The sequence below is a fragment of the Vulpes vulpes genome, chromosome 13 (genome assembly GCF_048418805.1).
Source record: "Vulpes vulpes isolate BD-2025 chromosome 13, VulVul3, whole genome shotgun sequence".
Lineage (NCBI taxonomy): Eukaryota > Metazoa > Chordata > Mammalia > Carnivora > Canidae > Vulpes > Vulpes vulpes.
Genome location: NC_132792.1, coordinates 154,899,884 through 154,914,955, shown reverse-complemented (window position 1 = coordinate 154,914,955; position 15,072 = coordinate 154,899,884). Strand labels below are relative to the sequence as shown.

Sequence of the window (15,072 nt, the reverse complement as noted above, 5' to 3'; positions counted from 1 at the left end):
AGCGTGCACTGGTGATGAATGATGCGGAGAACAAAGACAAAAGAAATGTAGAAAAAATTAAATGTCCTTACAACTTACAGCCCATTGACAAGTACTTGAGACAAGTAGCCTCAACTCCCCTGCGGGGAGCCTGATGCAGAACTTGATCCCAGGACTCTGGGATCATGCCCTGAACTAAAGGCAGACGCTCAACCACTGAGTCACCCAGGCGTCCCTTGTCCTCCTGTTTTTATAGAGCTACCTTTCTTGCATTAAGGATGGCTCAGGAATTCTTTCTTGACTGTATGCTCTCAGATCCTAACATTTCACATCAATAAATACACGATAAATAATTTTAATTTAATACTTTTCTTTCTCATGACTTAAGCAGTAGCTCATTATTCATAGGTGGAACCAATTTACAGGCTTTACTGATCATCTTCCCCTTGCATCTCCCTCTCTTGATTATGTTTTCAACTGCTAATTATATTTACATTGATGTTCTCCTTCATAAAACCAAAAGTCTGAAGGCAGAACTCTCTAACCATATCTATATAAATGCTATATAATTCTGGGGGACCAAATGTTTTAAATGGTCCAATGCTTAAAAAGTCTTGTGACTACTGGAATCAGTGTTTTCAAATTCTGAATGTGTGATATGGCTATATTGAAAAGTTCATTGGACAAAAAACGATTTTAGATATTTGAATGAACTATTTGGTGAATGGTTTTACTTTTTCCTCCCTAAGTCTTAGATTCCTAGGCAAAATGAGAATAATTTCCTTTATTACAAGCTTCGTATTAAATGAGAAAATTATGTAAACTACTCTTTACAATGCCCAACATAGAGAAGACAGGTAACAAACTTTAGCTGTATCTGACATCCAAGGAAAGTATGAGTCATGGACTCCCCTAATTTAAAAATAAATAAGATCCTGGAGATTAGATCCAAACACAAGGAATATAAGTATTAAAGAGTCGGGCTTATTGGGTTGCTTCTGCTTTCGACACTGAGTCCCTCTTTATGAACACATTTGCATCTCTTCTTGCTCCTCCAAGCCTAGAGAAACAGCAACTTTGCTTTAGTTCAAGGGTTTGGTTCAAAACCTCAAGGAGTTCCACCAGCTAGTCAGCTAGCTGCTGCAGCTAAGCAGAAAATTAAATAGCACATACATATCCTGTTTTCAGTGCTCCATAGAGGGCTGCATAAAGGGAGTCAGGAGGCAAAATAAATTAGATATAATGATGTTAGTTAGGAGAAGAAAATTTCTATTTATTTCTATAATTATTGAAGTTTATGGAGAGAAATATATCTTTAATTATTTTATGATTAGCTTAGGAGAAAATGTAGAGTCAGTAATATAACAGGCAGATTGAAGAGACTTAAGTCTTTAGTCCAGAAAGTATTAATTAAACGTGGAGCCCATTACACTGAGGTGGCCCGAATGCCTTAGCAAGCCTGCATCAACAAACCAAGACCTATACCTGTAGTGAGTCAAGGTGAAGAAATCAAAACCTTAGCACAACCAATCACAAACAGCGGATGAGGCTTCCCTAAATAAAGGCAACAGCTGAAGCATTGGCCAATCAAATAATTGTCTTACTTTGCTTCCACCTGTTCTCTGTAGCAGCCCTTCCCTAGCTCCTGTCAGGGGGCTCCCAGCCATTTCTCATTTGGCACTATCTGATTTGAATAGGGTTTTTTGTTTGTTTGTTTGTTTTGCTCAAATACACTTAAAATGTGTAATTTGCCTCAGTTTATCTTTTAACAGTAGCTTCTTATAATCGTGCGTTTGATGCAATTTTTAAGCATGGATACCTAAAATGTAAAGCTTTGCTGCTGCTGCTGCTGCTGCTGCTCCTCCTCCTGCTCCTCCCTCTCCTTCTCCTCCTCCTCCTCCTGCTCCTCCCTCTCCTTCTCCTCCTCCTCCTCCTTCTCTCCTTCTCCTCCTCCTCCTCCTCCTCCTCCTCCTCCTCCTCCTCCTCCTCCTCCTCCTCCTCCCTCTTCTTCTTCTTTTTCCCAAACCCTGGTAGAGGTTATGTGATATTGTGATATAAGTCCTCCTCCACAGTTCCTGGTACATAGCTCCTAAAACTCTTGTAATTTCCTAAGAGCCATTGGAGCATCATTTTTTATATTTGGTCTTTTGTCCATATTTGCTGAAATAGTTGCTGAGTGATAAAGGTGAAAGGAGTGTTAATCATAGTGAGCCTTTTAAGCACAACAGCATTTGTTAAATAGGTGACTTTTGGAAAGCCTCAAATAGCCACAGGATGGGGGCTGGTTGTCTGGGGGACCAACCATGTAATTAGGTGGCTGGAACTTTCAGCCCCATCATCTGATCTCTGGGGAGGGCAAAAAGCTGGAGGTTGAGTTAATCATCATAGTCAATGACTTAATCAATCATGGCTATGTAATGAAGTTTTGATTAAAAAACCCTAACTGAAGGGGTTTGGAGAGCTTCCGGGTTGGTGAATGCTTGGAGGTTCCTGACAAGGGCACAAAAACTCTGCACCCTTTTCCATCTTCCATGCCTTGTCCTATGCATCTCCTAACTGTTTCAGAGCTGTATCCTTTTTTAATAAGTCTGTAGTCTGGTAAGTAAACTGCTTTTTTTTCTGAGTTCTGTAAACCACTCTAGCAAATTATCAAGTCTGAGAAAGTGGTTGTGGGAACCTCTAACTTATAGTCAGTCTGTCAGAAGCATGAGTGACAACCTGGGCTTGCAATTGGTATATGAAGTGGGGAAGGTAGGGGTGGGTGGTGTCATAGGTCAGAGCCCTTAACCTGTGGGGTTTGCACTGACCCCAGGTAAACAGTGTCAGAATTGAACTGAATTATAGGGCTCTCAGTTGGTATCCACAAAAAACTGGGAAAACCCACACATTTGGTAGCCAGAAGTATGAAGTATTGGGTGTGAGTAAGGTAGTGAGTAGAGGGAGAAACAGTTTTCCCTTTCAAGGTTCTAATGATAAATGAAATGAAGATCGAAGGGGCAGCCCCAGTGGCTCAGTGGTTTAGTGCCACCTTTGGCCCAGCTTGTGATCCTGGAGACCCAGGATCGAGTCCCATGTCAGGCTCCCTGCATGGAGCCTGCTTCTCCCTCTGCCTGTGTCTCTGCCTCTCTCTGTCTCTCATGAGTGAATAAATAAAATCTTAAAAAAAAAAAAGAAATGAACATCAAGGAGCACCTGGGTGGCTCAGTCAGTTAAGCTTCTCCCTTTGGCTCAGGTCATGATCCCAGAGTCTTGGGATTGAGCCCCAAGTTGGGCTCCCTGCACAGTACAGAGCCTACTTCTCCTTCTCCCTCTACCCTTCCCCATCTCCTTCCCCACTCAAGCTCTCTTGTGTGTTCTCTCTCTCAAATAAATAAATAAAATCTTGAAAAAAAAAAGAAATGAAGATGAAGAGAAATAGGAATTTCTAATATACAATCTGGATATGCTATTCCCTCGATTTGAGTTGAAATCATCACCAAAGTATAATTTTATTAGAACCAATGATTTCAAAGCAAGTTTGAGTATATTTCCTTTCAGAAAACATTTCTTCATATCACAATACTAGTTTGACCTTCCTGGACTAAATTTTCTCTCTACATCTGGAAAGAATGCCCAGATCAATGCACAAACATCTGGCAATATCTCGAAGTGTGATTATCTCTTGGATGATGTGTGAACAGCCCTTACACATCTGTCTGCTCCACTATAGTGTGGATATGCCCAGAGAATACTGGTCTTTTCTATAGTCAATACCCTACTCATATTAACTGCTTAATAAATATTTGTTGAACTGTCATTGTCATTTAAATTTTCATTCATTTTATTATTCATTTTTAATATTTTGGTTACTTAAATATATTTGTTTAGAAATATCTTCCTGGAACTTGGAAACAAGAGAAAAAATGGAGTAGGCTATATTATTTGTTTCAAATATTTCCTGTCTTAATACATCCCTTGTCCAGTGACCTCAGGCTTAGCCACGTGACCTGCTTTGGACAATGAAATGTGAGCCAAAGTAATGTAAGTCACATATAAGCTAAAGATTTAAGAGCCTTTACGTGGTTCTTTTCCCTCTGCCATAAAAACACCATTTTCTGGAAAGGAACCGTCCCTTCCACTTGTGTCCCTGCATGAAAAAGACATAAAGCAGAGTTGCAATCAAACTGTGCTATGGAAACACAATATAAACTTTTGTTGTTTTAAGCCACTCAAATGTTGAGCTTGTTTATTGTTGCAACATAATGTAGTGAAAGGTAGTTCGTACTGGATGAGATTACTAAAACTACCCTTTACTTATGAAACTCTATGTTTCAATTATTTAAAAAAGTCATGGGACCGTAAAATGTAGATCTCAAAGGAAACTTGGTAATTATATAATCTAATACCCTCATTTTACAAGTGGGAAAATTGGAGACCTTTGAGCTTAAGTGAAGCGTTTATGGACAGTGACTAATGATGAACCAGGGCTTGAATCTGAATGCCCTGACTTTATGTATTTAAAAATTGATGATGAATATAAATAATTGCTCTTCAACTATACTTAGAAGGAAAGATAACTAAAATTATAGAAAGATAAAAAAATCACAATAATTCATCTACTTATTGTTGCTAACTCACAGTTGGTTTTTTTCTAATAGTGATACTCAATTTGCGAAAAATTGTTTTCAGTCTCTTTCCTTGTGCTCAAAACTACAAATCTGAGACCAGCTGGACAGACCATTACTTGTTGAATAGAGTTGGTCTCTGCGTGAAGCAGATTGAACTGTCCTGAGATTGAACCATAAACGCAACCTCATTAGCCGCCTGCTCTCACTAATTTGCCTAAAGTAGACTTATTTTAAAGGGTCAAAGAATTTGAATTTAGAGAAAAGAATTATTCATTAGGAATTATCAGGACAATTATGTAAAGAGCCAAAAGACTACAGTGGGATTAATCTAGGTTACAGATGAGCAATTCTGCCTCTACAGAAATTAGTCGTAAGAGTGAGATAGTAGTTGAAACTGTAAACATTTTTAATTTGGAAAAGTTTTAAAGGTGAAATAGACACTTAGTTATCTAGGAATCATTTAAAAAAAAAAACCCTCCTGATTTGTTGTGTTTGCCAAAATTTCTGTGATGCAATTACTTCCACCATTGCAAGCTGGGGTGGTTTAATAACAGACATGTGAAATTCCTGAGTGTTTACCTTTAGGCTTTTGTGAGCTAGTATGAGGCTTAGAACCTGACAGACCTGAGTTTAAATCTTAATTTTATCACCTCATAACTGTGTTTTAAATATTTTACATAAGCTATCTTGGCCTTAGCTGTCTTAATTGGCTTCATAATAGCTACCGTGTAGGATCACTGTAAGAATAGCACATAATAAAACTGCTGACACCTCTCCTACTACTTTGCTCTATTTTGTTTAATGCACTCTAGCCATGTTAAACACCTTGCAATGTCTCAAACCCTATAGGCACATTCCTGCCTCGCGTTCTTTGTACGTGCTATTTTCTTTGCCAAAATATTATTCACCCAGATATCCTCACGTCTCATCTGCTGTCTCTCACCTTTGCTTTTCTCCAAAGCATTATTGCCAGCTCACAATTACATATTGTGCTTATTTATTTGGTTTTTGTCTTTCTTACCCCATTAAAATATAAACTTTAATACAGCAGGGATTATGGTCTCTTTGTTGACTACTGCAACCTCAGAGCATAGAACAGCATCAGCCATATGACCTTAGTCAACATTTGTGGAATAAATAAAGTGATTGAATAAAAAAACTTTTAATATTTATTAATTATCCTATCTTGAGGCTAGAGACAACTAATCCTAACTTGATTTCCTCTGGAATCAAGAAACTTTATGTTCCAGCCAAAACCATTCAGCTCTACATAGTCATGCCCATTCCCACCACAGTGTCTTTTCTCATTCTGTGTCTCTTACTGTTATTATTGGCTTGAATTCCCTTGCATAAGGGAAAAGCTGGGGAATATATGACAACATACTTAACATACTGCTATAAAACTTTGGAATAATCACTGCTTTTTTATTAAATGGGGGAAGAAATTCTAGAAGATTGATTAAGAAATATTAACAATATCAAGAATGGGGTCTAGTGCTAGATGACTGAGTTACTTTCCTTCTTTAATCTCACCATTATGGCAAAAAAATCATGAGGGGAAAATAAAGGATGGCATATTAATAACACAAAAATAATGCATGCATAGTAAAATAATTTATAATCAGTGTTTTGAATTGATAATGAGAGACATAGTAATCTTTTGGCATCCTAACAAATATAATTTCTGAAAGAAAAGCAGGTTAAAGTGATGAACATGTATTTAGGTAAAGAGCTAAGCCATTTGTCCCAAGAAAATATGGAAACACATTTATACCCAATTCTAATACCAACTCTCTATATTAATCAGTCTCTAACTTAATTTCATAAGGTAAATCTATGTGGAGAAAATTTTTGATCACTCAATTCAAACCAGATGGTTGAACATTTAAAGGTGGAAATAGTGTAAAGAAAGATGAAAAATAGGAGCAAAATGGGAACATACTGTATTGACTGACTCCTTACCACGCTTTAAAAATCCTTTTATAATTCAGTTTGCATCTGAAGGTAATTTTACTCAATAAAAGAGGTATTAATCAAATATTTTCATCTTATATCAGCTTTATTCAGATATTAAAGTTTGAATTATGTCTCCCAAGAAGATATGTTGAAGTCTTAACTCCTAGTACCTATGATTATGACTTTACTTGTAAATAAGGTCTTTGTAGACATACTCAAGTTAAGGTGATGTTAGAAGAATGGGTCCTAATCCAATGTGACTAATGTCTTTTTTTTATGACTGGTGTTCTTATAAGAAGAAGAGATACAGACAATGGGAGAACACCAAGTAATTAGAGATTGAAGTGATGCAACTCCAAACCCAGGAATGCCAAGACCTGAAGACCAACCACCACGAGGAGGAACAGGCAAGTGAGTATTTTATGCAAGAGTTTCAGAGAGAGCATGGCTCTGCTGACACCTTGATTTCAGACTTCTAGCCTCCAGAACTATGGGAGCATAAATTTCTGTTGTTTAAGCTACCCAGAACTTTACCACAGCTACCTTAGGGAAACTAATGCCATAGTCAAAAACTAGAAAAAAACAAGATAACTTTCAATAGGCGAATGAATAAACTGGTACATCTATACAATAAAATATTATTCAGTGATTTTTAAAAAATGAGTTGGGATGCCTGGGTGGCTCAGCGGTTGAGTGCCTGCCATTGGCTCAGGTCATGACCCTGGGGTCCTGGGATGGAGTCCCACGTTGGGCTCCCCATGGGGAGCTCGCTTCTCCCTCTGCCTGTGTCTCTGCCTCTCTCTTTCTGTATCTTTCTTTCATGGATAAATGGATAAAATCTTTAAGGAAAAAAGAAAAAAAATGAGTCAATTCACAAAAAGACATGGAGGACCTTAAATGAATATTGCAGCTTTGAAAGAAGCTTGTCTGATTTTATGATTCCAATTATGTCACAACCTGTAAAAGATAAAACTCTACAGACAATAAAAAGATAAAACTCTACAGACAATAAAATGATCAGTGGCTGCCTATAGATTGGGGCAGGAAAGGTAGTTCAAAAAAAGTAAAGCACAGGGAACTTCGAGAGCAGGAAAACTATTTTGTATAATATTATAATGTATCATATTGTGAAAACCTACAGAAATTTAGAGCACAATGGGAAAACCTTATTGTATGCAAATTTTAAAAAAATCTTTTCAAAAGTCAAGGGATCCCTGAAAGGAATTTGACTGTGACACAACAAGCTAACTGTATTATAAATGTATAAAACAATCACACAGAAGAGGGTGAAGCAAAAGGTGCTGACCCAAGTATCATTGGAAACAAGCAGAGTTTTAAGATTACAAATGTAAATTCACATTAGTGCTGTGCGCAAACTGATAGAGTTATTTTTACAGGATTATGGGTGAAGAATTTGATGCTGCTATAATTTTATATACTTTTTAAACTATAGTGAATTTAAATAAATGGATGGCAGATGATAGAAACCTAATTTCTCACTGTTAGAGTGGGAATTTACAGATAAGCAAGAGGAGGAAGCTAGAACAATCCAACCCATGTGATAATAAAGTTAGAGGCGTTAGGACTAACTCCTACTTAGCTTGATATGTCCCGATGTACATATATACCTATTAATAAACACACGTGTATTTCCATGCCCTGTCAGCTGAGATGGTCTAAGACAAAAGACACCCTAGTGGCAACAAGCATGCCTTACATTTAAGTCTTGGTTTGTTATGCCATTCTCTAGTACGAGGGAACCAGAGCCTGTTGGAATAAGGGCATAGGCTAGGGCTGGGGCAGGAAATAGGTAAGTCTGGAACATCTTATAGAGCCAAAAAGTAAGGTAGTTTTCAAGGAAAAAAGCACCTCACATTGACACAGTGTAAGCTAAAAGAAGACAGGAGCCAACTGAAAGCACTCTGAGTGGCCAAAGCTGGAACAATTTGAGTAACAAAAAAAGTAGTATTAGATTATAGCCTAGAGTATAAAATAAATAACATGAGTCCATGCTGAAATCAATAAATGCTTGAATAAATAAATAAATGGGCAAGAAGAATCAAATCTCTCATGCAGAAGAATCCCAAATAATTTATGTAGATATTCTTCCTCCAAGAGGGGAAACATAACTCCCCACTCTTAGGTGTGGGTTATGTATAGTGACTTCCTTCCTAAATGTAGAATACAGACAAATACCACCTCCCAGGTGGTTGAGGTCCACATCAACAGTCATATATCATGCTGATTGTATGTATCCTTGATATGATGTAATGAGATGATACTTTACCTCTGTGGTCTTCCTCTCAATGACCAATAACTCCAGTCTTACCATGAGAAGAACAGCAAATAAATTCCAGTGCTGGAGGATCCTATAAAATACCTAATTAGTGCTTCTTAAAATTGTCAAGCTCATCAAAAACAAGGAAGGCCTGAGTTCTTCCACTACCAGGAGGAACCTAAGGATACAGGACAACTAAATGCAATGTGGTATCCTGGATGGGATACTAGAATAGGAAAAAAGATATTTGGAAAAATCGGAGGAAATCTGAAGAAACCATGGACTTTAGTTAATAATATATCAACATTGGGTCATTGCTACAAATCAACCATAAGATGTAAGATGTTAAGAATAGAGGAAACTATCTGTGTGGGATATAGTGGACCCCTCTGTACCATCCTCTCAATATTTCTGTGAACCTAAAATTATTCTAAGATAATAAGGTCTGTTATAAAAAAGTTAATGTAAAAATTTAAAAAATCATGCAAAAATGTCATGAAAAGGGAAGGTATTCAATTCTTATAGCAAATGTTATAAAAATTGCCTCATAAATTTGTTTATTTAATAACTGTTTCATGAGTGAGTACCCTGAGTTATGTAGTTGCCTCCCACTGGTTTAGGATACATAAGCAAAACCCCCATGGTACCTAGAGTCATGAAGTGTAATCTCATTGGTAAAAAAAAAAAAAAAATGAATCAACACCAAATATTGATGCCATGGAAAATAAACATAAAGTGTAATTAATGTTAAGTATAGGTCTCAAAGCTGAACCTGGTATGACCAGAGATGATGTGAATATGAAAGTTATATTTCTATTTTCATTTTCTAAATGGAGAAAATTGGGCTTCTCAGGTTTGCCGATAAATCAGCAGTAAAATTTAAAAGAGAGCTAAAAACTGGGGGATCCCTGAGTGGCTCTGCGGTTTAGCGCCTGCCTTTGGCCCAGGGCGCGATCCTGGAGTCCTGGGATCGAGTTCCGCGTGGGGCTCCTGGTGTGGAGCCTGCTTCTCCGTCCTCCCGTGTCTCTGCCTCTCTCTTTCTCTCTCTCTACATCTATCATGAATAAATAAATAAATGAATAAATAAATAAATCTTTAAAAAAAAGTAAAATAAAATAAAATAAAAAATAAAAGAGAGCTAAAAACTGATTTTTCTTGTCCACTTTAATTTCAAAATATGGTCTTTTAATACCATTAATGATAATTTGTGAAAATCACCATAAATGAAAAAAAAAAAAAAAGAGCAGGGCACCTGGGTGGCTCAGTCAGTTAAGCGTCCAACTCTTGATTTAGATTGAGGTCATGATCTCAGGGTCATGAGATTGAACCCATGAGATTGTGCCCAGCATGGAGCCTGTGTAAGATTCTATCTCCCTTTGCCCCTCCCCTTATTCTAAAAAGAGAGAGAGAGAGAGAAGAAAGTAATTCTTCTGAAAAGTCTGATTCACCTAAGATAAGTATCAAAAATAGAAGCTAAAATTAATTCTGCTATATTATTTAGGGAACAGTGAGTAATCTTCATGAAGTAGAAACCATTTTGTAATAAGCTGATGAGATCATTATTTTATGAAGAAGCAAATGCATCTTTTTCTCTAATAATTATGTAGGCAATTTACAGCATGCTGTTGCAAAGATATTAACTAATATAGTGAATACCAAACTTTTCAACGTCTCCACACATGTAGAATTTTAAAGAAGAGTGGGTGATTACTCCCTAATGAATAACATCAACCTTCTCGCCTCATTAAGCAAACTCAAGCCTTTCTTGATAATGGCATTAAGATTGGATAAACCAGATCATATCTTTATAGATTCTACTTGTTCTTTATACTAGAGACAGATTGAAAAGAAAGTATTCTTTAACTCTATTCAAATTCAGTTACTTAATAATTTCTGAAGATTCTAGAACACTGATAGTACCCCAAAGTCACTGAAGTTATTTAAATAATTTTAATAATTGTTTGCCAAACTATGTTTTATGTACATACTATGACCATCCTTTGAAGATGGGTTAAAACAATTACTTTTAGTCTAAATGTGGCATTTACATCGAAAATATTCAGTTTACCTCCAAATGTATAAAACTCTAGTAAAATATAGCCTTAAATTACTTTTCTGATTCATGGTTGCTTCATTGTAGTAGTTACTTTAAAACCCTTCACAACAGATTCATATGTCAAGCTTGCATAGAGTTATTACAAAGTGCTCTCATTATTTAAAGCAGCCCCCAGTAATGAACTATAGGAAAGCCTCACTCCAATAAAATTCTCTCTTAATACATCAAAAGCAAAAATATAATAGCTTTTCCTGAATTATTAAAATTCAGCTGATTCTGTACATGAGAACAAGTTTTACAAATTGTGGAACAGATAAGAAAACAACTGAGACAGTAATAGCAAATTCATTGCAACTCCATGGGAAGGGGAATACCTGCATGCTCAGGAAGCGCAAGTGAATATCACTTCCCTCACTCTGTTCTGATAGTTTGCATGCCCCATGTGCTCATCCGGAAGGAAATAAAGAGTGTAGGACATTGGACAAACAATATAAATGGCATGCCCCTGATGGGAGAGCAAGGCACCACTTTTATTTAAAAAAATATAGTTTGGAGCCAAAGATGGCTCTTATCTCTCAGATCCAAGGGAACATATTTCAAATTCAAGAGGAAGAATCATTGATTCATTCAGTGAATACTCTCTTAATAGCTAAAAATTTCTACGTACTTATTAAATTCTGAGCAGTGTGTTAAGGCTCATCCACGTTATCATTTCAAGGGAGTCACCACACATAAACTAAGAGCATAAAATGCAAAACCGACCACTGGATTCTAGTCCCGGTTCCACCACTCACTAGTAGTATGGCCTTGGGCAAGTAACTAAACTTGTACGTGCCTCAGGTTCTTCAGCTATAAAATGGAATTAATGACATGTTCTACTTGACAGGTAGGTTAAGTATAATGCTTGCAAGGCGTATTGCTTACCTTCTCTCCTAAATAATCCCTTTGAGAAGACAGAGATGTTTGGATTTTACAATTTAAATGATTCCTTACAATATCATGTTCTCAAGAAAGATTTATGGGGTCATGCAGAACTTGTGATCACCTGCATTTGAAATCAAGAGCTAGATCAATTACAGGCTCCTGGGATCTCCCCAGACATACTAAATATCTGGGGTTGTACTTGAGAGATTGCATCTCCAACAAATGTTTCAGCTCTCTGATGGGCATCAAAGGCTGAGATACACTGATATCTGAGTCTTGGTCTCATTCTATAAAATGTCAATGATTATAATAGCATCTATTTGTGGAGAATTAAGTGGAATATAGCATATATTGAATGTTAACACATTCACTCTTAAGCTATTAGCTATTATTTTGTTCATTTGACTGGAATATTTTCAAGAGTACTAAGAGGTAAAGGGTAGGAAAGAAGACTAAGGCCAGGTTGTAAAAGTTTTACAGTCAGGTACAAAAACAAACAAACAAACAAACAAAAAAAACATCTAAAGTATGTTTTATTTTTTTATTTTTTAAATTTTTATTTATTTACGATAGGCACACAGTGAGAGAGAGAGAAGCAGAGACACAGGCAGAGGGAGAAGCAGGCTCCATGCACCGGGAACCCCACGTGGGATTCGATCCCGGGTCTCCAGGATCGCGCCCCGGGCCAAAGACAGGCGCCAAACCGCTGCGCCACCCAGGGATCCCCTAAAGTATGTTTTAACATGGAAGGCAGTATCATCACATCTTGCCAGCAAATATATTAAGACAGATAAAAGTTGGCCTGCTTAACAATTTAACTAAATGAAACTTCAAATTTGTTTAAAAAACAAATGATAGAAATAGTGTGCTAAGAGAATAAATCAAATAATTACAACGTACTTAGAGGGTAACAATAAAATCACCTGTTCAGAGATAATTATTTGTATGTAATTATAGGTTCATAATTATGACCCTTAAAAAAAAAGTGTGCTTTAGAGGTTACATATTCATCTCCTTAAAAGCCAACTGCAGCAAATGCTAGATATTTTGACACATATTGCATTGATATGACCAAGTTTTTTGCTCTAAAATGTACTGCAAACTCACTTCACCTTGCATTTTATGCATCTTATTTCTTTTGCTTTCTTTCTTTTCCCATCCGTACATCTCAACATAACACTTCCCTTCTTCACTTCAATTGCACGCGACCCATTTGAAGTTTCAAGGAAGAGAAATAATTATTTAAATAACTATTTTCAACAAACAAATCACCAAAAAAAAAAAAAAAAAACCAAGTCCCGTGTGTGTGTGTGTGTTGTGCACACGCACACAAGTGTATATTGCAATCAGGTAAATTTTACTGCTCACTTATTTAAAGTTTGACTTGGGTTTTCGGTAATTGTCTTCTGCTACCTACCTACTAAATCTCCTCCTCTCTTTACCCAGCCTCTGCTGGAAGCTCAGATGTAAACTAAACAAGTAACAATCTCACTGGCTACAGAAGGTGACCCAGATTAGACAACAGTGCGCGCTAATGCCAAGTCATCTTATTCAATGGCAGCTGCTCTATGCTTTGCCTTATTGATATTCAGATTCAACAGACACAAATCACACAGCCCCTTTGACAAGCACACACTCTGCCTGTCTTCATTTTAAATGTATTCAGTAGCTACTGTCCTTCATAAACACACAGCTGAGGCCATTCAGTGTCCTTTGATTTTCTACACTGCGATACATCTGACAAGATGCCCTAGAAACATCACTTCTGTTTTTATTTGGGGGACTGTAATATCTTCATTTACAAAACAGAAGCAAACACAATAGAAAGGAAACCCATTTCTCTCTGGTGCTTTGAACTCTTATCCTTTGGAGAAAAATTAAAACTATCCCCTTGATTATGAGAGCAAACATAGAAATATAAAGTTCTTGAAAAGTGAAGATAAACACATAGTATTGGGAATAAAATGCAACATAGCTCATGATGAACTTCCTTTTAAAGGATATCATTGTCAAGTGCCAAGTCTATTGTGTACAAATGTAAACACAACAAAATACCTTCTTTTTTATGTAGCCATTTCAACCGCCTGCTCACCACTACTGAAAAGGCTAAAAAAAGAACATTTTCTATGTCTAGTTAGTGGAAATCATAGAATCAGAATATTATTCACACTGACTTGTTTAACACAGGACACTTGCTTACATCAAATTCTTTGTACTTTTTTTCAAGTGCTGTATTCTGTAGCACATGCAACATTATCAACTATTTGCTAGAAACATTTAAGTCAGAAAAAGTGCCAAAAGTTCAATAAATGGAAAAAGCTTACTTTTTATGTAGGTGAGCAGTGAGAAACTGAGGTAGAAGATGAGAAAGTAGTTAATTTTCATAAGCGCCATGGTCTCATTCAGAGGACTCTGATGTGCTGCTGGTGGTCTCGTCCAAGTCCGCTTGTGACCTTTGTCTGACTCAGAAAGGAGACGGTGCCCCAGAGTCTCTGGATGCCATCCCTGCCTCTACCCCTCTTACAGCTACTTCACTGGAAAATACAGGGACTTAGATTCAAAAAGCAGTTGTGGTTCTAAGCATCTTACATGGGAGGATGGGGTGATTTTTCAAACCTGGTGCAGATTTTTTTCATGCTGGACTGGATTCATCCCCCTCTCAGGTCTTTTCTAATAGTTTTCTTCCATTGTTATTATTTGTGAAGATTGCTTTATACCATTCTAGAATGTAGTTTGATAGATACACAGATGATAGTTTATAGACAGATATAAAAATTATTTTTCTTCCCATTTTTTAAAAATAATGATATCATCCTATGCGTATTTTCATGAAGCTTGCTTTTTCATTCAGGAATGTGTCTCAGATATTTTGAGACATTATGAAATCTATCTAGCTCACACTTTCTAATGCCACATGGCATCCCATAGTATGGATGTACCGTACCATAGTTTATTTTTTTAACATATGTTGTATCATAGCTTATGTATCCTTTTTAGGGAATCAGTGTTGTTTCCAGCTTTCTTTAAGCAAATAATAATTCAATAGGAATCATTTTACACGCTTGTTTGTCCAAATGCAGAAGAATTTTTAAAAAGAGTTTCTCTAGAGCGAATGCCAAAAAAAAAAAGCAGAAATTTGGGAGTTTATATTGTGTTCAATTTTTGGTTTAATAGATACTTCACAAAATTTCAACTCTTCTCAGCTATGTGTGAAGGAACCTATTCTTTGTACTTTCCTCAACATTTGGTAATATCAAAGAGTAAAAGGTTAT

General features: G+C 36.6%; 1 protein-coding gene across 4 annotated transcripts in view; it reads right to left on the bottom strand.

Moving 5' to 3' along the window:
• The window catches only part of CRB1 (crumbs cell polarity complex component 1), a 205,176-nt gene extending 190,759 nt beyond the window's left edge, over nucleotides 1–14,417 (bottom strand). For 2 of the 4 annotated variants that reach the window (XM_072733412.1, XM_072733413.1), the window contains exon 1: nucleotides 14,125–14,404. In XM_072733412.1, the coding sequence (XP_072589513.1) occupies nucleotides 14,125–14,194 (70 nt within the window). In that variant the 5' untranslated portion in view covers nucleotides 14,195–14,404. Of the gene's footprint in view, nucleotides 1–14,124 lie in introns of all 4 variants that reach the window. The other 2 variants (XM_025987296.2, XM_072733414.1) reach the window with 2 other exon arrangements.
• Between the last annotated feature and the right edge of the window lie 655 nt (nucleotides 14,418–15,072).